Source organism: Alexandromys fortis, unplaced genomic scaffold (genome assembly GCF_014885135.2).
Source record: "Alexandromys fortis isolate MF-2015 unplaced genomic scaffold, M_Fortis_MF-2015_v1.1 scaffold_0, whole genome shotgun sequence".
NCBI lineage: Eukaryota > Metazoa > Chordata > Mammalia > Rodentia > Cricetidae > Alexandromys > Alexandromys fortis.
This window is the reverse complement of record NW_026067949.1, coordinates 10,351,086-10,377,260: the sequence shown is the minus strand read 5'-3', so window position 1 is coordinate 10,377,260 and position 26,175 is coordinate 10,351,086. Positions and strand designations below refer to the sequence as shown.

At 39.6% G+C, this 26,175-nt stretch overlaps 1 protein-coding gene across 1 annotated transcript in view; it reads right to left on the bottom strand.

Annotated features, from left to right (window-relative positions):
• Window positions 1–20,012: 20,012 nt before the first annotated feature.
• The window catches only part of LOC126506494 (cytosolic beta-glucosidase), a 117,649-nt gene continuing 111,486 nt past the window's right edge, over window positions 20,013–26,175 (bottom strand). The window contains exon 5 of the mRNA XM_050150147.1: window positions 20,013–20,215. Coding sequence (XP_050006104.1) covers window positions 20,013–20,215 — 203 coding nt within the window. The remainder of the gene's footprint in view (window positions 20,216–26,175) is intronic.

Genomic DNA, 26,175 nt, shown 5'->3' with positions numbered 1-26,175 from the left:
AAGTATTAATTCTTTATTTATGTTAACCATACTCTGATGTCTCTTCAGATCATATATTAGCCTTTAGTTTATGTTATCCAATAGTGACTTACCATTGATATAACCTTGGAAGCCTGTGCTTAGATCTGTAAAACTTTCAGATGCCTTGCAGAGTCTGCTCCTGTCTTAAGGGTTGCTTGGTTACTAAGAAGAAATGCTAACAGCTGTGGGAGCAGCAATTAGCGTCCATTCTGTGCTGATTGACAATTCCGCAAAATGCCCAATAGCGTTTTCTCTGGTTTTACAAAATGGCGACCTTCTGTTCCTGAGTGCTGGGTAGTTATTGAGTCCTGACACAGTCATCATCCTGCGCATGCCCCATGTGGTTCCCAATTAGAGAATCTAGCTTAATTTCCCTCCCCAGCAAGACAGAAATATAAAAGAGAAAGATAAGACTTTCATCATGAGGTATGCACAGAGATTTCAGGCAAGCAGAATACATGAATATCAAGGTTAAGGGCATTCGATTTAAAATGCCCAGGCAGAGCTCTGAGGAACCAGAGACAGGGAATGAAAGCAGAGAGATTAGCCAGAGCCCAACGATGAATGTGCTGTTTTCGTACAATGCCCTCATCAGAGGGACAAGAGGCCCTTGTGATGAAGCGGTGAGGCTCAGAACAATGTGTTTCCCCAGTAAGCAGTCACCGCAAATCAAGGCAGAGTTGGACAATGCTGACTTGTCCACATGAGAGAGAATAATCACATCAAGTGTATGCCTGTCCTCTGGTGAGTCTTTTGATCCAAAACCAGAAAAAAAAAATCCTTAAGTACCTGGGCACTCTAGGGTTATCTTCCTCAGGCTCCCAAACTCCCTATTTTTCTCACCCTGGATTTCGTATTACCCCAATTATCTAGGCTAGCGCATCAAAATAGAAATACTATGATCTTCCATTTTCCCTAATTAAGACTATTAGGAAGACATTTTATGCTCTTATTTTTTTCTAATGAAATTCAATTTAAAGTTTCTCTATCAGGTCTTATTAGCTGCTACATCATAACACACAATATTTCATGGGGGACAAAAATGCCCAAATCAAAAATTAGATCAAAACTTCAAGAAGACAAACTTTGCATGGATCTTTGCATAGATTTGATCTTGCATTTTAAAAAAGCTTTCCCAGTGTTAACTTCTAATCAATCACATCCCCAGGACATAGAATGGCATGGAAGATCTGGAAAGAAACTTTACAGAATTGTTGTAGGATCTGTGGGCTGCGTTCCTGCCGCCCCGGCTCCCGTCCACCTGGCTAGCTTATACCCCATCACAGAATTTTTTTTTCACTTAAAAAAATATTTATAATCTGTCTATGTTTATGGGGGAGGGGGTATGTGCATGTGAGTGTAGTGCCTAAGGATGCCAAAGGGGACATCAAACTCCCCCAAGCTGATGGCTGTGAGCCACCTGCCATAGCTTCTAGGAATCGAACTCCAGTCCTCTGTGAGACCAATATTCTTCATCACTGAGCCTTCTCTCCAACCGTTTTATTCCTTCTTCCTAGTAGAAGGATGTTCAAACATTTTAAGGAAGTATGAGAAGTGAATGAGAAGGTGGCATGCATCAATCCATATTTGTAAGAAACATTCTGGAAAACCTGTACTCACTGATCCTGTAAATATGTGCATGAATGCAAACACCGTGTGAAGGAAAAACACAGAGGAACCAGACATCTGTAAAATCTGATACATAGTAGGAGCTTGATATCAAGCTTTTTTATAAACAGCTAATGGAGCGCAAGATCGCTGTCTTCTCTACTGGAATATACATCCTAGTTAATGTCAGGAGCTCTCCCCTTATGTAATCTTCACTATCAATATGTGATCAAAAACTATTTGTAAGCTCATTTTGGGGGAAAAAAAGAAAACTGAGGTCCTGAAAAGATATTTGCTGAATGCCAGAAAGTAGTGTAAAAAGGAATTGAATCCTATGTGTGGGACTAGAGCCTGGGTTGTTAGCTTTGGCTTATGTGTTTTAGCTTCATTCCTTTGCAAGCTGAGGACCACCCTCCATGATCTTATCTTAGTCTTTTAAATCTAGACTCTTCATATGTTTTTACTCATCTATTATTCTCTCCTGGAAATGCTATAGAACAAGTCAGCCTCTTGTGGGAAATCTTCCAGCTATAATTATTATAACACAAGTAAACATGTCTCCTAAAGCTTGAGGGAAAACCCATAATTCATGTAAAACTTGTAGGCTATCTTGCAAGCTACTGGCCTGAACCCAGGAGCTGGAAGAAGCAGCCTCAGGAATCCAGACACACAGATGTTTTCTCTGATATCGCTAGACAAGAGGGACCTTTCTCAATGATTTTCTGTCACCATGTGAAAGTGATACATTCTATGAACAGTTTAATGGCCAAATAAAAGATTACTGGATACCCAATGGAAGGGCTTCTCAATCCGGCTGTTCTCCCAGTACATCTCAAAAATTTTCCTCCAGGACACATAGATGTTCACATTTCCACCAGACTACACAGTTGTCCATCTCTCTTGGAACAGCTCAGCTACAGCCGCATTCAGTTCAGCCCACAAATAAAGCACACTGGGCAAGTTGACAGTCAAGGGAGTTATGGGCTTGAATTTTAGCTGATGAAAGTGAAAGGGGTTTTACCTTAAGATTTAATATTTTTAAGACAGTTTGCATAAAATATACTGTAAGGTTGTTAACTATATCATTAAAAAATAGAATTAGGAATTTGTGTGTGTGTATGTGTGTGTGTGGTGTATGAGTGTGGAGTATATGTATGTGTGATATATGTAGATTTAGTATATATGTGCATAATATGTACGTATATGCTTATGTGCAGGCTTTTGCACCTGTGAATGTGGTTGAGTGTATGCATATGTGGAGGTGAGAGATTGAATAGATGTCACATATCTTCCTCTATTAATTTCTACCTCCTTTTTTTTAAAGGACAGATTCTCTCACTGGACTCAGAGCTCATAGAATGGCAGACTAGGGAGATCGAGAAACCTAAATGCCCATTCTCTGTGATAGGGTTATGATAAGCAGGGCCACACCTGCCTCCTGTGTGGGTCCTGGGGATCCAAATTCAGGTCTTCACGCTTGAACTGCAGGGCACATTACCAGCCTACCTTCCCAGCTTCTACAGTTGGTATCTTCAGCACTTATTGACAGAAGTTCATTATTTCACACCATAAAAACACCTTGTTACTTGCCTATTCCTTTGTAACACTTTGTATTTAAATGATACCATTTTTTTTGTTGACACAGTCACTCTTAAAGTTTCAACACTTCAGCATTTGGCCATGAGATTTCTTCCATTCCCTCAGAATGGAATCCTCCTGAGAAAGGTGGCATATCTGATTTCCAAACATGTGGACAGACAGCCAATGGGAGCAATAAAGAGAAGCACAGAAGCACCAGAGCACAGGCTCGACCTAATTGTTCAGTCTGAACTTTCTTGAAGCGTTGCAATGATTGTTATTATATACTTCCTGCATCTATCACTTTTGGAGGTCACAACTTTGCTCTAAGACACTTTGGGTACCTTCTCCAGTCTCAGGGTAATTATTCACTAAATACACTGGAGGTACTTGATCATGATGGAAGACTTAAAAAGAAAATCTTTACTGCCTGGGGTATATCTTCAGGTTCCAAAGCACTTTGAGATGCATCGTGTCAATTTTTTCTTGTGTCTTTGTGAGAACAAATTCTACAGCTGAAAGAAGACTCTCCTGAAGGAATAGAATGACAAGACTAAGGTGACTGAGACTTTCACTCAGTGAAGCTAGAAGGTAAGCTAGGGTCTTCTGCTTGCTAGATCAGTTAGGCCAGGACACCACTAGGACTCATGTACAGTAACAGCAGTCATACCTAGAATTTAGAAATATGAATCCTCATAACTCAAGCCAGAAATTAACCAGAAACTTTAGTCTGAGCCCCTGATCGATATATTAATGAACTTCCCTAATGTTTCTGATGACTGTGAAGTCAGGAACCCTGGCATTTGCTAAACACAAGGGTCCGATAATATGGTGACTGATCTGTACTTCTATCAAACTTTTTACAGACGATCCTGATGTATTTCTGCTTGTAGGAGCACAAAGTAATCCAAATATAGTCCCTGTGTCAAGTCTCCAGAAAAGCACACAGCCATAAAAATCAGAGACCAAGCTGATTCATGCTTGGTAGATGAATTACCTGCAGTTCTCACTTCCTTCCTACGCTTTGAAGATGCTATGCTAATATTTATAATTAGTAATATAACATAATAATATAATATAATATTGATTATCAACTTGACAGGATCTACATACACCAAAGGGACAAAGCTCTATGCATGTCTGAAGGTAGTCTCTAGAACGGCAAACTGAAGTAGAAAGACCCACCCTAATAGAGAGGCATTATCACAAGAGTTAGGGAATGGAATAAAATGGAGAAAGCAGATTGAACATAGACATTCGCCTCCTCCTGCTTCCTGACTGTAGACTTACTGTGACCAGCTGACTCACACCCCTGTTGAAATGACTTCTTTGCCACGATGGACTATACACTCACAAAACAAGCTAGGACAACCCCTTCCTTCCTTAAGCTGCTTTTGTTAGGCATTGTTATCACAGCTATGGGAAAAGTAGCAAAGACAAAAGATAAAGAAATTTTTTTGTTGTTGTTTCTTGAAAGCAAGATCATCTGACTCAGTTTGTTGGAGTAAACACATCTTTATCCCATCCAAATATTTTCTCAAGAGATTTTTATTTTCACTCGTTTGGGGAAGTTCTTCATTTTATGGGTACCAAGAGGGACTACCACCCGGTTGCCCGCTGTAACAGCAATTCTTCCAATAGCCTTCTACTCCAGCTATTTAGAAAGTGCATGCTTTGGATTTCATGCCAAAAAAGTGGAAGGAGCCTCAGTCTCCCTGTCATATGCTCCGGAGCGTGCTGCCTCTCTCCTTTACAGCAGTCATCACACTTCTAATTGCTTGTTCAATGTCACTGCCTAATTACTTCTTCCCCACATGTTCTCTATTAAGACTTTAGAGGCCCTAAGCTCTGACAAGATAATGGAGTCTCCTCCAGCACCAGATGGATTTTGAAATTTATAAAAAGAAAAAATCAAAAGTATAAAAGAAGTTTCACATAGCCAGTAGAGTTTTACCCATCTAGAGCTTTCATGACCTATGTCTTAATCAGGGTTTTTTTTTTTTTTTTGATTGCTACGTAAAGACACCATGACCACAACAACTCTTATAAAGAAAACATTTAGTTGGAGTGGCTTGTTTATTGTTTCAGAGACTCAAGCCATTATCATTATGATGGGGAGTATGGTGTCCTACAGGCAGGTGTGGCGCTGGAGCTGAGAGTGTCACAGTTTGTGGGCAACAGGAAGTTGACTGACTGTCACACTGATGGAAACTTGAGCAAAAGGGACCTCAGAACCCAAGCCCACAGTGACACATTCTTCCAACAAGGCCACACCTTCTAATAGCGATACTTTTTTTGGGAGCCATTTTCTTTCCATCCACCACATTCCACTTCCTGGCCCCGAAAGGCTTATAGCCATATCAAAATGCAAAAAAAAAAAAAAAATGCATTCATTTCAACTTCAAAAGTCGCCATAGTCTATAGCAGTCTCAAACTTATTTCAGAGTTCAAAGTTTCTTCTGAGATGCATGGCAATCTCTTAACTGTAATCCCCCTGTAAAAATCAAAACCAAAATGCAGATAACATATTTCCAACACATTATGGCACATCCTACACATTACCATTCCAAAATGCAGGAAAGAAAGCATTGTGAGGAAATACTAGTCCTAAGAAAGACTGAAAACCAGCTGGGCAAATTACAAACTCTGCAGTTCCATGTCTGATATCAAAATGCTTTCCACATCTCCAACTTTGTTCAGCTTTATTGACTGCAACACACTTCTTTCTCCTGGACTGGTTCCACTCCCTGTTAGAGGCTCTTATCTGCAGATATCCCATGACTCTAACATCTTGGATTCTCCAAGGTAATCCAGGTTTTAACTTCATAGATTCACACAATGGCCTTTCTACTAATCTGCCATTCAGGGACACCCCTGACACATGCCTGACCTCAGTGGCCTTCCTTAAGCACGGAGGCAATTTCCATAGTAAATTTGCAATAGGCATGGGTATTCAAGTATCTTAAAAAAGTTAATCATTTCATTTCCTTTGAGTACATCTAATTGTTCTTACATTATACAGAAGTCTTATATCAAATAAATTCAGAAATTATGCTGTTTTCATTAATGTCAGTAGAAATCGATGTTTTTGTTGACAAGATTTAAGAATTTGCCTTTATATTTTCATGGTGAGTTTACATTTATCTGTGAATTTCATATACCAGTTATTTCCATGACAATGATAATCATTCAGTCTACTAAGGTAGATTGGTAATGACGTCCCTTGGTTTTCATATGTCTGTGACTTCATTCTTTTTCTTTTCTGGCAGACAGTTTTGCTGGGTATTGCAAGAGTATTGCATGCTTAACCATTTGCTCTTAGATTTGTTTTTCAGCATTCTTGGTATGCCATTGCATTCTCTCCTTTCTGCAAAGTTTCTGCTGAGAAAACAACTCATAGAACAATAGAAATTCTCTGATGTAGCTCAGTGTTTTGTTGATTTAAAAATCATCTTTGTCTTTGGATAATTCAATTACAATGTAGCTTGGAAAGAACTGTTTCAGCAAAACTGATATGGAGACCTTCCGGCTTCATGGATCTAAATGGCTACATGCCTCTGACTACAAAACACTCTCTGTTGTGTCATTAGCTAGCATTTGTTCCTCCTTTCACTTGTTTCCTTTTTTCCCTGAGTTTTTTTTTCTTCTGTGTGGAAAACAGATAGAGTTCATTACAAGGTAAAGTATGGCACTCTCACTGCTTAGAGTGGGCAATGACTAAAAGAACCTTGCAAAGGAAATATGCTCTCAAATGTCAGATGGCCAATGTCTCAAGGAGTTTTTATTTTAAGACTATTTTGAAGTTCCTTTCATGTAATCTGTACATTTCAATTTATTTAGTGATAGTTACTGGGTTACTGTTTTTTTGTTTGTTTGCTTGTTTTGATTGGGCAATATCTTTGTTTTTGTTTTTTTTATTTATTTATTTTTCCTTTTTTAAATTTATTTATTTATTAAAGATTTCCGCCTCCTCCCCGCCACTGCCTCCCATTTCCCTCCCCCTCCCCCGATCAAGTCCCCCTCTGTAAGCTGCGTCCCGCCACCCGGCTAGCTTTACACCTGAAATAATTACATGGAAACTGTGTTCTTTTAAACACTGCCTGGCCCATTAGTTTCAGCCTTTTATTGGCTAATTCTCACATCTTGCTTAACCCATTTCTAATAATCTGTGTAGCACCATGAGGTGTTGGCTTATCAGGAAGGATTCAGCATGTCTGACCTGGCAGCTGGCCCCATGGCATCTGGCTCCCTGCCTTCTTCCTCCCAGCATTTTGTTCTGTTTACTCCGCCTACCTAATTTTCTGTCCTATCAAAGGGCCAAGACAGTTTATTAACCAATAAAAATAACACATAGATGACTCTCCTACATCATCTTTTGTTTTTGTTTTTTTAATCATCCTTATGCCCCTTCATTATTGACTGCACAATGGTGTGCTCTCTCTCTCTCTCTCTCTCTCTCTCTCTCTCTCTCTCTCTCTCTCTTCACAGTAGCTTTCACAAGGCAGGGCAAGATTTGTACCCACAGATATTTCTATGGAACCAGTCATGCAATATTCTATTTTTTTTTTCCTGCTGCTATGATAAAACACTCTAACTAAAAGCATGGGTGAGGAAAAGGTTGATTTCAGATTACAAGTTTCAGTTCATTACTGAGGGAACTCAAGACAGGAATTCAAGCAGGAACTGGAAGACAGGCTTCCTGGAGATTCCACATAGCATTAGCTCTGAACAAGAATCTAAATCACAGCTGAGAGAGTACAGCATAAGTCAGGGAAGATGTCGCTTGCTAACTAGTTTTTTTAACAGCCCAGGACCACTTTTCCAAAAAATGTGCTACCTACAGTGTAATGGTACCTCCTTTTTGTACCTCCTGCTTCATTAATAACCAAGAAAATCCCCCACAAACATACCCAAAGGCCAGTCTGACCTGCACAATTCCTCTATCTAAGCTTTTCCCTAAGAAGACTCTAGGCAGCTATGAGTTAACAAGTATTTGTAAAGTATCATTGCTCAGCATATAACATGAGTATGGTGGTAGAGTTTTCCTGAGGCTCCTTCAGTTGCGATTAACATTACAATGACTACATGTGCACATGTGCAAAGTAATCTAGGCTACAGTCCTAGTGATGGCAGCTTGATAAGTATAGTGGCAAGAGCTTAGAGCTATAGTTCTTGTTCTCCTTTCAATGGAAAGCCCTTATAAGACAGTATGTTCCCTTATTGGAATTAACAGAGTTCACCAGTAGCTCCAGTGGCCTTTACATCCAGGTCAGGGTATTGGGAAGTGATATAATTGCATAAACATTCTCTGTGTAAATATAAACAAATACCCACTCACTCGAGACTACGCATCAAGAAGAGAGCAAAGTCCAATTCAACCAAAGTCCATTTTTAAAAATTCATTGTTCTTACTTATACTTCATGTGTGTAGGGTTACTTATAGGATCATAAAGGATCCCAAAACAGCCATTCTCTCAGATATTTTTAACCCAGCCTGGATGACAGTTTCCCCATAGTAGCATAGACAGAGTCTCCCTGCTGCTGCCCCTCACACTCTATATATTATAACTTCACAAATGAGACCTCATGAAGCTTCACACAATTACAGATTGGACAAAGATGCAGGAAGAAGTGACTGGAATCTCAGATGAGTGTCCGATAATCCTCCCCACTCCCTTCTTCTCTGAGGGAACAGCAGCCGTCAACATCACATCAACAGGTCTGATATTGAGCATTCCTTGTGATAGTCACACCTGGTCTGATGAAGATGGTAATGGGTTTTGTGCCTGGAGGACAGTGTTCTACAAAAGCTGCAGAGACAAATTCCTGAGCTTAGGGCCTTGCCAAATATGATAGCACATTTGACCTGAGCGCAAGTTCACTTCCAATGACACTAGTGGATAAAGTTCAACAGCTAAGACAAGGTCAATACACACTCTTAATAGCCAGAGCATCAGCTTGGCTCTGACGAAGAAAAGGTGCTCCATAGCTTTGAACCCTGGGAGCCAGGTCACGGATTTAACTGAAAGGTGTGAACTAATAGGAGAGACAGTATTTCAAGCTGTAGTGAACACACTGCTCTGGGGTGACATTGTACTATGGGATGATAAGAATGGAAGTAAATCCAGGTTCTGAGGCTGGGTGTAGCAGAAGCAAGGACTTATTAATGGCACATTTCTACCTGGCACACTGAGATATCCACAATAGATCAGCACAATAGTGTCTCCACATGGAAAAGTCAGGTGATCTTAGCAGCTCCAACTTCAAGAGACCAGTACATTTACATTGCCGATGGTTACAGCCCTGTGATTGGTTGACCCAGAAGGTGGACTAACACAGACCAGTCAAGGCATTGATACCCTAGACTGCAAGGCACTGTATCTCCTCTTTCCGCTATAGTATATGCACACCTTTTAGCAGAGTCTATGAATCCCCAAAGGTGGCTTGATAGATCAACTGTGTATACAGAAGCGTATGTCACTTTGCTGGTATGGTTAGACTCTGCAGTGACTTCTTCCTTATGTAGAAGACTTAACAACAGAGTCCCCCAGATGTTTGGTTGCTCCAGTAGTTCAAGGCTCTGGGTCCCAAGCAATTAGGAGTCACCACAGCTTTTCTTAGCAGGAAAGTAGAACTAGAGATGAGGACATGGAGAGGCTATGAGAGCTTGGCACTAGTGGTCAAGTGGTGAAGGGATGACCTGCAATGTAACAGGGACAGGGGAAGCAGAGTCTCAAGGAAGGACTTCTTATACCCAGAACAGAACACATATTAGTAGGGTCCAAGCATTGGCCTGGGAACACAGGGTAATATACTCTGGGAAAGCTCAGCTTTTGAACCTCAGGAAGTATCCTCAGCTGGGCTCAGAAACTCCATGAGTCTAGAACTCAAGAACAATGGCAATGGGTTTTTTGATCCTACTGCATGTATTGGCCTTGTGGGAGCCTAGGCAGTTTGGATGCTCACCTTACTAGACCTGGATGGAGGTGGGTGGTCCTTGGACTTCCCACAGGACAGGGAACACTGATTGCTCTTTGGGCTGACGAGGGAGGGGGACTTGATTGGAGGACAGGGAGGAAAATGGGATGCAGTGGCAGGGAAGAGACAGAAAAAATAAAAATAAAAAAAGAAACTTCATGAGTCTCTAATAGTGAGGATCCTAAGAATCCATGGTTATGACAGTAGCTGAGGCATCCTGTTGCTTACCTTTTCTTCACAGGGAAAAATGCCTCTAACCCCAACCTGACATCATCTGGAGAGATGAGGAATAGGAAGCTATGTGTTCCTTCATTTTTCTATACACCCATCTGAGGTTCTATGCTCTAGCCTAACTTTTGACACTTCAACACAGTACTGTCATCTACAGATGTCTTGGGCTAGTTTTTCTAGCTTTCCTGGGATGCATATGGCCTGTGCCTGCCAGGGTTGCTCATGATTCATTGTTGTTTTCATGTATATTCCTTTAGAAATTTTAGAAAAAAATGAGGTTGTTGACCTTTTTTATTTAGTTTTTTTCTTCTTTTTTTATTTTCTTTTTTTCTTGTTTTCTTAAGAAGGGGGAATGCTAGGAGTTTCCAGTGAGCCACTTTACTCATGCCTTGCAACTTAATTTTTAAAGGGGGGGTAAGACCGCTTTTCCTCAGAGGGGTGCCTTTATCTGAACTCTCTACTGGGTAGCCCTGTATTGTTTCCATTGACTTGTAAGCGGCATGAAGACGCAAGTCACGGAATGGCAACAACGCCTGCACCGTGCCTAGGCCAAGAAGGTTCTTAATAGTGTCTGATGAAGGATGAAGAGAGAGAATAGAGGCATTAAAAGAAAGGACAGGAACTGGGGAGAGGAGATAATTGATAAGAAAGAACAGAGATGAAGAAAAGGAGAAAGAAAGGCAGAAAAGGAGTGCTGGAAGATAATAACCTTGTTGGCTTCTGTCTTGTTTATGCTAGTGAAGAGAAATTCTCTGTAATCCCAATGACGAGAGCTCAGAGCATCATGTGTTTCCTTATTCTAGAGTAATTCTAGAGTAAATGCTGCCATCATCCTTTAACAGAACCATGAACTGTGTCTTTATTTGCTTACATGGTACAGTTCTCAAATACTGGACATGTTGTCTTTGTCATGGAATTGGAAATGCAACATGAGCTTTCAGGTCTCAGTCATTGTCCAATAACTGACTTGTGGGTAAAGCTGTAATGTGTGATATTCTCTATTCAACAGCTAAGCAGTCCTTAGGACTCCAGAATTCCGTCACCCTAGGAAATGCACACCGTTATCACTGAATGGTAGTTTTAACTATTCACTCTTTTGTCAAAATCTATTCTAATTTGAAGTGTGCATTTAAGTGGATTTCACACACTGTATCAAAACAGCAGTATTAACATGATTTGACACAAAAATTCCATAAAAGTTTCAGGGAATGTATGTATTCAATACACTTAGAAAAAATGGATTTTTTTTTTAGGTCTTAGGAGGCGTCAACACACAACCAAGACGTGTAGACTTTATTTTCAGCATTTTCTTGATAAGAAGCAATACTATGTGTTGGTACAGCACTTGGATTCATCAAATAAGCCCTCAAGAACAGATTTATTGCACAAGCTAAAGTTGAGGAAAGGATACCAATATGATATAAAAAAGGAAAAAAAACTGTATCTTTAGGTCCCCAGATCCTAATGTGACAGGATATTATTATCCACTAGAGCCCTAAAGCCTTTTATAGAGATATTTTCCCCTTTAGCCCTGTTATTTTAATTTGTGCACAGATTTTAACACAGGCAATTTCCCCCTGCGAGGGCTTCTCACTAATAGAATTATACTGTCTTAGCTCAAAATGGTCTTTGGTTCTTAGTCCACTGGGCTCAAAAGATTATTTTCTTGTGGTGGAGAGCTCTCCACACCGCCCAGGAGCGCACCATTATCTGCATTGAGCACCCCAATCCTCTCCATCCTTCAAGAGGTTCCACAGCTGGGCCCAGCATGAAAATGACAAGCATTAGAAAGTTCCAAGAGTTTATTTTCCTCTGGCTGGGCATCTTGGTTGCTGGATTCCCTTCAATGCCATCACAATGCATGCCTTTCAATAAAAAGTGATCCTAACAGGATTAAATGTAATTTAGAGTCAATAAGGAGAAGTTTGCCATCGGGCAGAATTATAATAGACAGTGTGATCCGAACATAGTGAATCTGGAAGGTTTTCAGGGATGCATTCTACTGTACAAAAAAATGAAACACAGAGGGCAAAGAAAATGTTTGTTTGCTGCCAAACCTTTCACTAGTTCTGTCTTCCATGCAAACCAATTCACAGTTTAATAAGAAGTGTGTATTGTAGTTTACAGGGAAGCAAAAAAAAAAAAAAGAGAGAGTGAGAGAGAGAGGGGGAGGCATTTGCAGAGTAGAAAGCAGAAAAACTTCATCACTGCTCTTCCTTATACGCATGGTAAATAAAATGTTTCGGTTCCACAGAACACAGAAACTAAATGCACAAGAGGCACAGAGAGCCCACCACAAAATTCAATTTGATGAAGAGCCGTTCTTAAACCATCTGTTGGCAGGCAACAGCTTTGAAAAGTGGTCAGTCTTCGACAGCTGCATTCCCTGGATAGGATGGATCTGGAAAAGTAAAGCTTGGGTTAGAACTGCAGTCCAGGGGAGAACGTGCCTAGATGGTGAGAGCACATGGATGTTTTGTTGGATCAGCTATATAAAGCTTTACATGAGTGGTGTGGCTTGGCTTTTGTTCAGACGAGAAAGATGGGAAAGTAAGAGAAGTGTGGAGCAAGGGCAGGTAAGCCAAGGTTTTGTTTTTCTCCTTATATTTGAGTCTTTAACCAACACCAGTAGAAAACAAAAACAGTAACTACCACTATTATCATCAGTGGTCTGCAGGCTTAGTTACTTTTCATATATCATCTCATTTTATTTTAAAATAACTTTCTGAACACTTTTATTTTCATCCTCATTGAATTAAAAATCAAAATATATATTAAAATCATATCTAATACAAGTTGCTGTGGTCACGTCTTCTAAAAAATACAGAGCTCAAATAAAACTCTGAGTTCATGTGCTTTCCTTAACCACCACTGGAAGTCGAAATACAAAACTTGAATCCTGGGAAAAGTTTTGGTTTGGTGATTCATTTCTTGGAAGAGTATCAGGTTTTTTGGAGAGAAGACTCCAAAACAAAATTGCCTGTGTGAGTACGTGAGCAAAGAGAGTGTTTCATATAGATGGTGGCTGTCTTTATAAAGAAGCTACAGATCCAGCACTCTGCGAAATGGCCAGCTGGAAGGTATGGAAAATTGGCTGACGTTACAGAGACACAGAGGAACTTCTATAAAAGGGCCTGTGAATAAACTGTATGTCAGGGCAGCTGTCTGAATGTTTCTAGAAATCATTAGCCCTGGGCACTTCTAGGTTTGATTCTCCCACATCTTCATTTGAAAAACAAAAATGTATGCTTGATATCCAAATAAATGTTATATGGGTTTCCATACTGGATGTACCTCTGATATCTCTGTGGTTGGTAAAAATTATCACCTCATTGCCATAATTTATTTTTCTGGGGTGGGGGGAAATCACTACAGAACAGCTTATGTGACCTATGTTTGGATTATCCACACCTGAAGTTTCAACTATAAATTAAAATCTGACTACATCAGATAGATTGCATCAATAACTTTATACATTGATAAATTACTCAGACACTGAATATCACCCTAGGTAAAGAAAATAGATAATGAATTAAACCTGAAGTTACTCACCACTAGACAAGTAAATACACGATTAAAAATATCATAATTTTGAGCAATCTGCTCCTGTTAGAATTGCTATCATCAAAATGGGGGGTGAGAATAACAATCATTGGCAAGGAGAAGGTGGGTATGCAAATTAATTCAAACATTTTGATAACAAGCAAGACATGTGATAGATACTGGGAGAGAGAGGACCAGTTTGCTTTCATAGTTGGACCCTTGCTAGATCATCCAAGTAGAAAGCCATACACCAAAGAGGATTTGAGTAGCACAAATTGTACTTGTCTGGCTTCAAAGTCATTATGGAGCCCTGAACTCCTATCCTTCTGTCTCTGCTTCCTGTGTTCTAATGTCACAAGCATTCATTACCACACTCAGCCTAGACGATATTCCTTTGCCCAGGAAAACACCTAGGACCACCCCAGATGTCCAAAATGATTCCGTCGTCTACATGTATACAGTTGACATATTTTGGAAAATTCACTTGGCATTCCTTATTATCTCAAGTCTCTATCAACAAGTCCAAATGATTCTTTAGAACCACTGCACTGCAGCTCTTCAAAATGCTGTGTAGGTGAGTTTAATAACCATGTCCTGATTCAGTCACAGAACACCTCCAACTGCAATGATGACATAAATAATGGAATCTTCTCGCTGAAGGAGCTCTGAAGTGTCACAATCTACCTACTTGTAAACAAGCCAACCAAACAAATGAAAGTCAGCATCCTAGGTGCATTGAAGAATTTGAGGTCTGCGAACCAGGCTCTTTGAATGTTGGTGACAGTTGTGTGGCTTGAGCAGTTTGTGGGGCCTCTGGCTGTAGAACCAGTGTTTATCTCAAGGGCAGGAACTGGTATTTCGGAGCCCATTCCCTATGGAGGGATACCTTGCTCAGCCTAAATACAGGAAGGAAGGCCTTGGTCCTGCCTCACGTGATATGACAGACTTTGTTGACTCCCCATGGGAGGCCTCACACTCTCTGAGGAATGGATGGGGAGTAGGAGGAAGAGAGGGAGAGGGAACTGTGATTGGTATATAAGATAAAAGTATTGTTTTTAAAAGTATGAAAAAAAAATGAAACATTAAAAAAAGGATTCAAGTCAGGTCTGGTGGAAAATGGCTGCCACTTAAATTAGAGGAATAGACAGGCAGGGCAGTAAATCCCAAATTAACAGAAAGCCTTGCAAAGAAATTTCTGTATGTAACAGGTCTGGTCCCATGAAAGGAAACCTAAACAGACTTAATGAATTGTCAGAGGTTTGATGTGGACAAATTCAAGAGTGAAACATGATGACCCGTGCTACTAGCCCCTTGCTGTGTTGTAGAAACCACTCGATGCATACTGCTGTATATTACACTTCCTGATTTGACTATCATGACGTCACATCCTCATTTTGCACATGGGGAAGCTGAGGCACATTGAATGTCAGGAAGTGGATGAATGGCACTTGGCTAAAGTTTTAATTTTTAATTTTGGGTTAATATTAGATTTACAGAAATATTCATTCCCTCACAACTCTTTGTTATGACAATGCTGTATTTGCTTGATATCAGCTACCAATAGCCATGCAGAAGAGATGGCAAGTGCCAATCACTGATCAATGCTCAGACATGTGGCAAGTCAGTCTACTCACCTCAAGAAATACCCCTCACAAGGGAACCATAATGAGGAGGTGAGATAAGAGAATAATTACAGGGTAGGATCAAAGTGAACTTCTGTTATGCATGTATGAAAATGTCACAACGCAATGCAACTCACTATCACATACAGTAAACACATGCTGATAAAAGACTATATAAAAACCTCACATCCATCACCTCTTACTGTTGGCAATTATTCCTCCCCCCAACCTTAAGTGAGCACTTTGACCTCATCCTCTCTGCTTGACCCACTGCCTCTCTGCACACAGCTGTCGCCCATTCCCAAAGGCCATCCTAAGGCATGACAGTCCCTTATAAGACCATTATTTAGAACGCATAGTGTTTTCGGCTCTGCACCGCATCCCTCCTAGGACAACTGCAGCCTAAAACATTCTGCTGAGTGATGAATATGTGTTCTCCAGGTGAGGTGTGCTGCTAGTAATTAAACAGTATTAATTCCATCAGCTTTGATTTACATTCTGAGCTCCCAGTAATAAGGCTCAGCATTCTATTTTCCTTCTGACTAGCACTGAGTAATAGAATTTGTGTTTAAGGATTATCATATAAATCTATTTTTTCTGGTCAGTCAGTATTGGAGAATTTCTTTCAATATATTATAAATGTATTCATTATTCTCAAGTTCGTAAAAATAATTAAAAGCTACAGGCCAAACACAAATTCCCAGGACATAAAAACATGACTGGCACTCTCCTGCCAAACACTGAGGTTGCCAACTTCTTGGTTTGAGGCTCTAATGAGAAATTACATCCATCTTTTCATGAACTAAAGGACTCAGGTGGAAGCCCCTCCCTTCTCGAGAGTAAGGAGACAAACATCCCACCTATCAGAACAAAGCATCCTTGTCATTTTGGATATTTTTAGCAACCTGCCAACTTTCTATTTTAAAACAAACTATATGTTTAAAAACATAAAAAATAATTTTCTTAAATGTGTTTATGAAGAAGTAGATAACATGTGTTCACATATCAAGAAAAAGAAAAATTCAAAAGTAAAGCAATCAAGGGAGAAATAAAGAAGAAATTCAAGTATGTCTAACCTATCACTGAGATCTCTCGTTATTCCTTTATATAAAACATGACCATCACTGCCCTCAGCTGACCTTCCTTACTAGATATACCATATTTATGGGGCCCAAGCATAATGAACAACGCTTGCTTTTCCATTAAAAGAATTCAAATTCTGATTCTTAGGTAGGCAAAGCACAACCAATCTTGTTCTTAAATGCTAAGACAAACCATTAAGTATAATATTAACTGAAATACTATAGGGACTGTGAGAATTTTGTGGATGGAAGGGGAAGTCCATGAGGGTTTTATGTTTTCTTGTTACTGTTGTTGGTTTATCCATCTTAACTCCAGGGTAACTTATAATAAGTTATAGGACTAATGCGGGGAGGGGTGTCCCACTTTGTGCCCTCCACCTTTGGAATGAAGAGCTGGACCGTGAAAGCCATAAAAGGGTTGCAAAAGTCCACAGCTCTGGGAAGAAGCATAGGCAAGAGAAGCATAATGCAAATGTTTATTTCACCTGGTAGACCAAATGTGACAGACTGTTTTATCTAGAATGGAATATTAATTTTCTGGTTTTGGAAAGGAAAACACGGTGCTCATTTGTATTGTTGTAAAACTTGTGAATTTGCCCCACAGGATAAGTAATACTCAAAGCAGCATCCTAATTAAAAGGAAAACTCAGTTGCCGTGCAAGATAATATAAGAGGGCATATAAATTGTAAACAAGATGCATGGTAAAAATGAAAAAGACAAGCTGGATTGGAAAGGAATGAAATAAGCTTTGGAAATGTGCTTCTTAAATGAACACAAATTGTGAGATAATGTCTCATTGAACAATAAAAATAACAAACCAGTGGCAAAGATGTAATAGAATTCCCCATGTATACCATTTTAATCTTAATATAATTTTCCCCAGTGCATCCATGTTTATTGAACTACTATGACCGATTCTTTCTCACTCTGTCCAAAGTTAGTGAAATTGTGTTCCCCACTGTAAATAATTCCCTTATAATGAACATGAAAACGATCCAGAAATTGACCACAGTTTATAAGAGGAAAAATGACATTTCATCTACTCACAGAAAAGGCCTTCCAAGGATGCCAAATCTATACAGTTTCCTAGGGGAAGCAGCAGGAGAAGACTGGAAACCCTTCCTGTTTCCTGCTGTGTCATCAACTTAATGCCTTGGTCTCTTTTCCTGCCCAGAAAATGCAGAGAGTACTCCCAGGGAATCCTAACAACCAGTGTGCTGGATAAAAGTTCACGTGAGACATCCTAGGACCAGTGTGTGTGTGTGTGTGTGTGTGTGTGTGTGTGTGTGTGTGTATGACTTGAATTATATTATGTGTGATGTGGGAGTGTCATATATCAATCTGTTGATTTCATTGGTTAAGTTATAATAAACCAGCTGCTTGGCCTCATGGCTTGGAACATAGATGGGAGGAGTAAACAGAATAGAATTCTGGGCGGAAGAGGAAGTGAGGTCAGACTCTGCTCTGCTTCCGGAGAGACCGGACAGCTCTGCTGGAGCAGAGACGCCATGCTCAGCTCTCCCGGGTAGATGTGATTGCTCTGTGCTCTGAGGCAGACGCATGAAGCTGAGACCCACGATGGACGTAGGCTAGAATCTTCCCGGTAAGCGCACCTTGGGGTGCTTACTCACATCATTAGAAATGGGCTAGTCCAGGTGCGAGAATTAGTCTGTAAGGGCTAGAGTTCATGGGCCAAGCAGTTCTTTAAATGAATACAGTTTGTGTGTTGTTATTTCGGGCATGAGCTAGCCAAGCGGCCGGGGTGTTGGGGACGCAGCCCCGCCGCTCCTATTTCAACATATGTGAACTGCCTCATTTTCCCCATCGGCAAAGAGGATAGTAATAATACTGCTTATCATCATATAAGGACAGAATGATACATAAGGTGGATGTACTGGAGAGAAAAATGGGACCCCCGAAAGAGTCCCGTACCTACTGCTGACAACCACTGAAGAAGTTCAGAAAACCAACAACTTCAACCAACCCTATGGGCATTTCAAACATTTTAGTTTCCAATGTAGTAAATCCCTGCATCTCTGTTGCTTACACTCATATTGGCCACTCAAAGCATGTGTTTATATCATGAGATTTTAAAATAAAGATTTATAGACTTACAACCAACCCAAGACTCGAGGAACATCACAGAAGAGGGAGGGGATGAATGGAAGAGCCAGAGGAGGGGGTCCTGTATTATGAGATGCTGTCTCTGGACAAAACAGAAATTGCACACAGGAACTCACTGCAATTACGATTACCTGCACAGGAACAAGCCACCCAGATCAGTCAACATTCTAGCATGAAATGCCAATTAGACTTGGTGGTTTTACTGTTGTTCTTTTCTTTTTTTTTTTTAAGAAGAAAGGACAAAAAGAAGAAAAGGGAATGTGTTGGAGAGAGTACATGGAAGAGCAAAGCAGAGCACAAATAGGATCAAGGTACATTGTGCACATGCGTAAAATTGCCGATAATGAAGCAGTTTAAAATCATTATTTTCTAAAAATATACAAAACACATGTAAAGATGGGGTTGATGTCCTGTTTGTCTCTTCACGTTGAATTTGGTATTGTGTGTGACTAGAATCTGGGATTTTGATAAATATTAACACAAATACTGCTTCTGGGGCTGAGGATGCAGCTTGGTGGTAGAGAATCTGCCTAGCAAGCACAAGGTGATGTGCTCCATCCCTGACACTGGCAAACAAAACAAAGTGAGGTAAAGCAAGATGTTCCCTTTCCATTCAAATTCTTTCTTTATTATTTTCCAAAGTTCATTAGACAAAAGAAAGACATATATTTGATAAATCATTGACAAAATGTATTGTATACATATTAACAAATATGTTTCATTAAATTTATTAGCAGTTCTCTTGCTGGACAGAATGCATACTGTGACTTTTAGTTTTGTTATTTTGTGCTAGATTAAGTATTAGAAATTTTATAAATCAAACACTCACAGAAATTTCCTAAGCAAAAATGGCTATGCACCCAAAGTAAGCAGGGGCACAAATCTATGCTTATGTTAAGAATTCTGCTATTAGAGCTGCAAGTCAACTGTGCATTATCTTCTTAGATGCTTCATTCATTTTCCAGAAAATTTTTCTAAAAATTGAAATTAAAGTTTCCAAGTAGATCTAATTTTTTTTTACTGAAAATCAGTTTCTGTGATACTCTATTTTACTATCTAAGATGCTTTCTAATAAAATACAGATAACATTCCTAGGATTTGGGTCTTATAATTGCAGATCATTGAGAACAAAACTTGTTGTTCTCTGAGAAAACATAACCAAAGTAGCCTTCAGTCTCTCAAGCAGCAGCAGCTTCTTTGAAGGCCATTTCCCAGTTATCTTCCTTACAGAGCGCCTTCCAGGCCATTGTTTCTGATGACCTTCGCATATTCCTTGGCTGACCTGTATGGGACTCGGGGTCTAGCAGGATCTTCAAAATCAACATGGAAGAGGCCAAACCGTCTGCTGTACCCATTGTTCCACTCAAAGTTATCCAGAAGTGACCACGCACAGTACATTTGAAGGTTGACTTCATCAACATGGATAGCTGGAAGGAAAAGAGTCATTAGCCTTTCTGGGAAAGTTCTGAGAACAAATATCACTGAAGAGCACTGGGCACCTCCTTCTCCTGCTCTGCTGGAGATCTCAGTGGGGACAGACAAAATTCTTCTCTGTCTTTTTAACCACAGACACAATGCTGAAATAAAGTACAGTTTGGGATCTAATGCATACGTTACTTAGCTTGATTTTATTCCACTGTTTGTACCATCATCAAAGCATCAGGTCCCACACCAGAGCATACAGTGATTTCTGTCACTTGAAATAATGCTCCTTGCTAGTTTTATGCTTGACCTGAGCAGGAGCTTCAGTTCAGGAGTTCAGTCACAGACAGGCAGGAGTGACACAATGCCCATAGTCCCAGCATGGGCAAGTCTGACACAGAAGGGTGAATACACATTCTACTTAATGAATTATAGATCTTTATAGATGGCATAGTAAAACCTTATCCCAACATTAAAAGAAGTTACTTGTTCTAATAATGTAATCAGTCATTTTGACATTTGTTTCATTCTTTTATTCACTTAATGCACATTTTCAGTGTCTTTTCCAGAACACTCACACACACACACACACAAATATACGCATACACCTACATATACACACACTTTTATAGTGTGTATTCAGTAAAAAAACACCATTCATCATCACACTACAGATTTTAATAGCTGAGACAATGCATTGGTCACTTGGAAGAGATGACAGTAGCATGCCCAGAGAAGCCTGTCCCTTATATCCCATGAGCAAACTGGTACCTATCTGATAAGTCAGAAAAATGTGAGTTCACAGCTCTAGTCAAGTCCTCAGACAAGTATGGGAAACTTAAAAATAATATGGCAACCTCTGTTACTTGGCCACTGTTGCACAATGACAAAGACAGGCTAGTTTATAAGTAATGGCCAATAATTATTCATAGTTGAAAGAAATGAGAAGTCCTAAATCAGGGCAAAGGTAGCTTCAGCATCTTGTGAGAGACTATATTCAGGTTTATTAATGATACATTCTTGATGTATCTTCATGTGGCAGGAAGGGCAAATGAACTTCTTCATATCTTTTCATATATGGTCATCAACCCCATTGATGTGGACCCTTTTCTCACTATCTAATCATGTCCCAAAGTCCTCACCTCATAGTACCATCATTTTGAGAGCTAGGTTCTCAACACAAATTTTAGAGAGACTCTATATACATTCTATATCACATTGCATATGCCTTCCATCTAAACTTATAGTGATGCTTCAGCCCTTTAAGAATCAAAGAAATCAAAGACAGGACTCTATATACTAGACTTGCACAATATCAAGCTACACAAAAATCCCTTCATTGATATGGAAGAAGAGACTCATGAAACCCCACTTCTAACTGAAGATCCATTTACAATTAATTGTTTCTGGCAAATAGAGTGTCAATTTTCAGCAGGTATGTGGCCTCTGAAAGGTTATCCATGCTCCAGTAGGTGATTCCTACAACCCAACAATATACAGGCAGCACTAAGTAAATTAAGTGGTCTAATAGTTTGAATGTAATTGGCCCCCATAATCTCGTAGGGAGTGGCACTATAAGGAGGTATGGCTTTGTTGCAATAGGTATGGTCTTATTGGAGGAAGTGTGTCATTGTTGGGGCAGACTTTGAGGTTTCCTATGTTTGGAATACCTCCCAACGAGTCAGTCTATTTCCTTCTGCCTGCAAGATATAAGACTCTCAGCATCAGTATCAGATCTGCTTATACTTCATCATGCTCCATCATGGTGATAATGGACTGAATGAACTTCTAAAACTGTAAACTAGCCATCCTATTTAATGTTTTCTTTATAAGAGTTATGATGGTTGTGGTGTCTCTTGATGCAATAGGGAACCTAATTAATACAGAAGTTGGTACCAGGGACTCGGGTATTGCTGTGATAAACCTGACCATATGTTTGTTTGGAGAACTTTGGACTTTTGTACTTTGGATTAGAAAAGCAGTGGAATGCTTTAAGCACTGTTTAATGGGCCATACTAGTAGGAGCAAAGAAGGCACTAGCGCTAAAACTTATTTGAACTATGGGGCGGGGAAGAGCTCACTCAAGAGATTTCAGAGAAAAATTTTAGCATGATTCCTAGAAATTATTCTTGTGATGTTTTGGGAAGAAAGTGGTTACAATTTGCCCTTGTCCGAAGAGTCTGCTTGAGGCTAAAGCAAAGAATTTTGGATTAATTCTGCTTGCAGAAGAAATTTCAAAACAGCCTATTATAGACTCTGCTGTGTGGTTTTGGTGATAACTCTAGTAAAGATTTGTAATGAAAAGGGGCAAGCTGAGCAGGGTAAATTACAAAATAAAAATCTTGAGAAAAAAATAGAATACCATGGAGTGGAATAGAGCTAAATCTGTGTTCAAAGAGATAGATGGATTAAGAAATGGAATAAAGGGAGTGGTAACCTCAGGGCAAGATGCTACCCAACAAGTTTTCAATTTCTAACTAAAGAAAAGCTTAGAGCCCATTATGGTGGAGTACATCTTTAATCCCAGCACTGGGAAGCACTGGAGGTCTCTGCGTTTGAGGCCAGCCTGGTGTACAGAGCAAGTTTCAGGACAGTCAAAGTTATACAGTGAAAGACAAAAAGCTGTAGAAGACCTAATTGAATAAGAGAACCATGTTCTATCTCCATCAAGCAGTAGAACATGGCAGGTTTGGTCACATGGTTCTGGGTTCAGAGTTAAGGACATAAGAAAGGAGTTATCTAATAAAGCCACTGAGGTCAGGCATGTGTCAGGGATATCCCTAAATGAAGGCACAGTAGAAAAGCCATTGCATGAAGCTGTGAAATTGAAGGCTGGATTTCCTTGGAGAACCCAAGATGTTAGAGATGCCAGAGTCATGGGATACTAGCCAAAAAAAAAAAAAAAAAAAAAAAAAAAAGACTTCTAATGGGGAGTAGAACCAGGTAAAGAGAAAGAAGTATGTTGCAGCCAAAAAAAAGCTAAACAGAGTTGCAGATATGAAGAGCATTTTGACATTAGGCATGGAGCTAGCTGCAGAGGTTAGGGTTTGCCCAGCTGGATTTTGATCTTACTTTTGTCCACTGAATGTCCTTAGTATGTCCTCAATATGCTCACTTTGATCTTATTTTTGTCTACTCTATGTGTTCACTATGTTCCCTTCCCTGCATTTTGGAGTGCTAATATATTACCTTTGCCATTATATGTTGGAAGTATGTGATCCACTTTTTTATTTTGATTTTTAGGTGATTATAGTTAAGAAATTGCCTAAGCCTCAGAAGAGACTTTGAACTTTGGACTTTAAAACATTGTTGAAATTGAAAGATTACAATGACTTTTGAAGTTGGACTAAATAAATTTTGTTTTATGATATTTTTATAAGCTTATGGGGGTCAGCTAGTGAAAAAATGGTAGAGTGAATGTAATTGACCCCCATAATTTCAGAGGGAGTGGCACTATTAGAAGGTGTGGCTTTGTTGCTGTAGGTATGGCCCTGTTGAAGAAAGTGTGTCACTGTGGGACTGTGCTTTGAGGTTTCCTATGCTTGGAATGCTGCCCAGTGAGTCAACTGACTTCCTGTTACCCTCAAGTTGTAGCACTCTTAGCTCCAGCACCATGACAACCTGTACATCACCATGCTCCCTGTCATGATGATAATGGACTGAACTTCTGAAATTTGAAGTGAGCCACTCACCCCTATTAAATATTTTCTTTATATGAAGTACACGGTCATGGTGTCTCTTCATAGCAATAAAAACATAAGAGAATTGGGTTAAAATATAAAACATGGAGTTAGGAAAGTGATGGAATGACATGGGGAAATTGAAGAGAAATGAATGGGAGTAAATTTAGTCAGATACATTAAAAATATATGTCAGAAATTATGAAATACCAAAAAAGGAAAGAAACACTAAAAACATGGATCATTTGGGCAAAATCTGAACATGTACATAAATACAATATTCATTATAATTTCTGTGCTTTCTCTAAAATTATCATTCTGTTCTATGATAAAAGACCAAAATGGGGAGAAATCTCTAAATCATTACCCAGTTATTTCCATTGCTTGAGAAGGGTAATAGAGTTTATATATATTTGGTTTTTTGAGACAGGGTTTCTATGTGGTTTTGGAGCCTGTCCTGGAACTAGCTCTTGTAGACCAGGCTGGTCTCAAACTCACAGAGATCTGCTTGCCTCTGCCTCCCAAGTGCTGGGATTAAAGGCATGTACCACCCCCACCTGGCTAGAATTTATATTTTTAAATACTACTTAAGTCTCTCAGAATTCTAAGATTGTGGTTATCTTCACACTGACCATTTTCTTTGTGAAAATCATAGTCAAAGAACTTGTTCTATGACCAACTAAGACACATTTCTCCATTTGGAAATCAAGTGAAAAGCTGGTTAGTTTAACAAGATGGCTATATCCCTCAATAAGCAAGGAGAAAATGAACATTCATATAATAAATCAGATTTTAATTGCACTCAGTATTGTTTTCATTCCGAGTGAGTCCTGTAGCTAAATATTTATATAATCAAGCTCTAATCTCATTTTTTTCTTTTATATCTGTCTATATTTTTCAAGTTATTGAGAAATACTGTATATATCTTCTAATATCCATCTGTAGGTCTCTGAATCTTAAGAGTTTTGTTTATAGAGTCAGATATTATGCAGACAAAACATTCTTGACAGGCTGGTTGATACATGACCCCAGCTACAGTTGTATCGAGAGACAAGCAACGTGTTTTGATTAGAGAGTATTTTATAAACGGTGTAGGCAAAGCATTAAGCCAAGTTCTGTTGACATTTTTAAATAAAACTATACTTAAAAATGAAAATACGGAGCAGTCAAACATATTAAGCTTTACAGGACTAAAAATACTTATAAGACATTCCTTCTTCTCTTATCCGTTGTCATTTGCACGAATGCCTCTGCCTTTGCCAAGTATAATAAGGAAATACCCTTCCTTTCAATAATCTGGTTTTTTAAGAATCCAATTTAAGTACAGAATAACACATCTCTGTCTCAAAGCAACAAAAGCCCAGTACTCAGATAGAAAACAGTAATCTCCTCTGTTTTGTACATCAGTCTGGGGCTACGTGAGAACAGGCATGTTTCCTTTCCCACTTGGAGAACTACCACTGCCCAACAAGAAAGCCTGCCAGGTACAAAGCCAGACAGTTTCTGAAAACACACACAGTCCCACTGATCATATACAAAAGGAGTGATTCATGTGCTAAACCAGGGGATAAAAATGAGGCCCTGCCTGCTTGGAAGGGAACAAAAGGAAATCTTGACAATTTCATTGCTAACTGCCAGGAGTGCGGCAGCAAGCTCTAAACTGCCTGAGTGACACTGGTGGATGTCTCTGCATTTTCACTGCAGGAACACTCAAGTGGAGAATTACCTAGTTAGGTTCGGGAGCTAGCCTCCTGGAATCCTTCTCACCAGGCCATCACTGGGAAAAATTACAAAACCATACCGGAACCTGCACGCCTCTCCTCTTCCAATCTCCTCGGGAACGGAAAGAGACCATCATCACATTTCTTGTCACCATGATTTATGAGGTCCCAGATCTTGGCAGGGGAAAAAGCACTTCTGAGAATTTGCTTTCTTTCTTTAACCAGAGTTGGAGGCAAAGTCAACACAGACCAATAGGAGTTTGGACAGCTACACAGCATGCTAGGATAAAAATGGTACCCATTGTGGAGTCAGAGTGTAATATGGGACAAGGCTGTGGAAAGATGCAGGGATAAAAGTTTTTCGGTTTGTTTCCAGTCAAGCTCTTCTAGTTATAAGAACCCCATGTTAGCACTATATTCTACATAGTTGTGGATTCAAAACAAAACACACACATCAAACATATATATATAATATATAATATATAGATATAGGGGCTGGAGAGATGGCTCAGAGGTTAAGAGCATTGTCTGCTCTTCCAAAGGTCCTGAGTTCAGTTCCCAGCA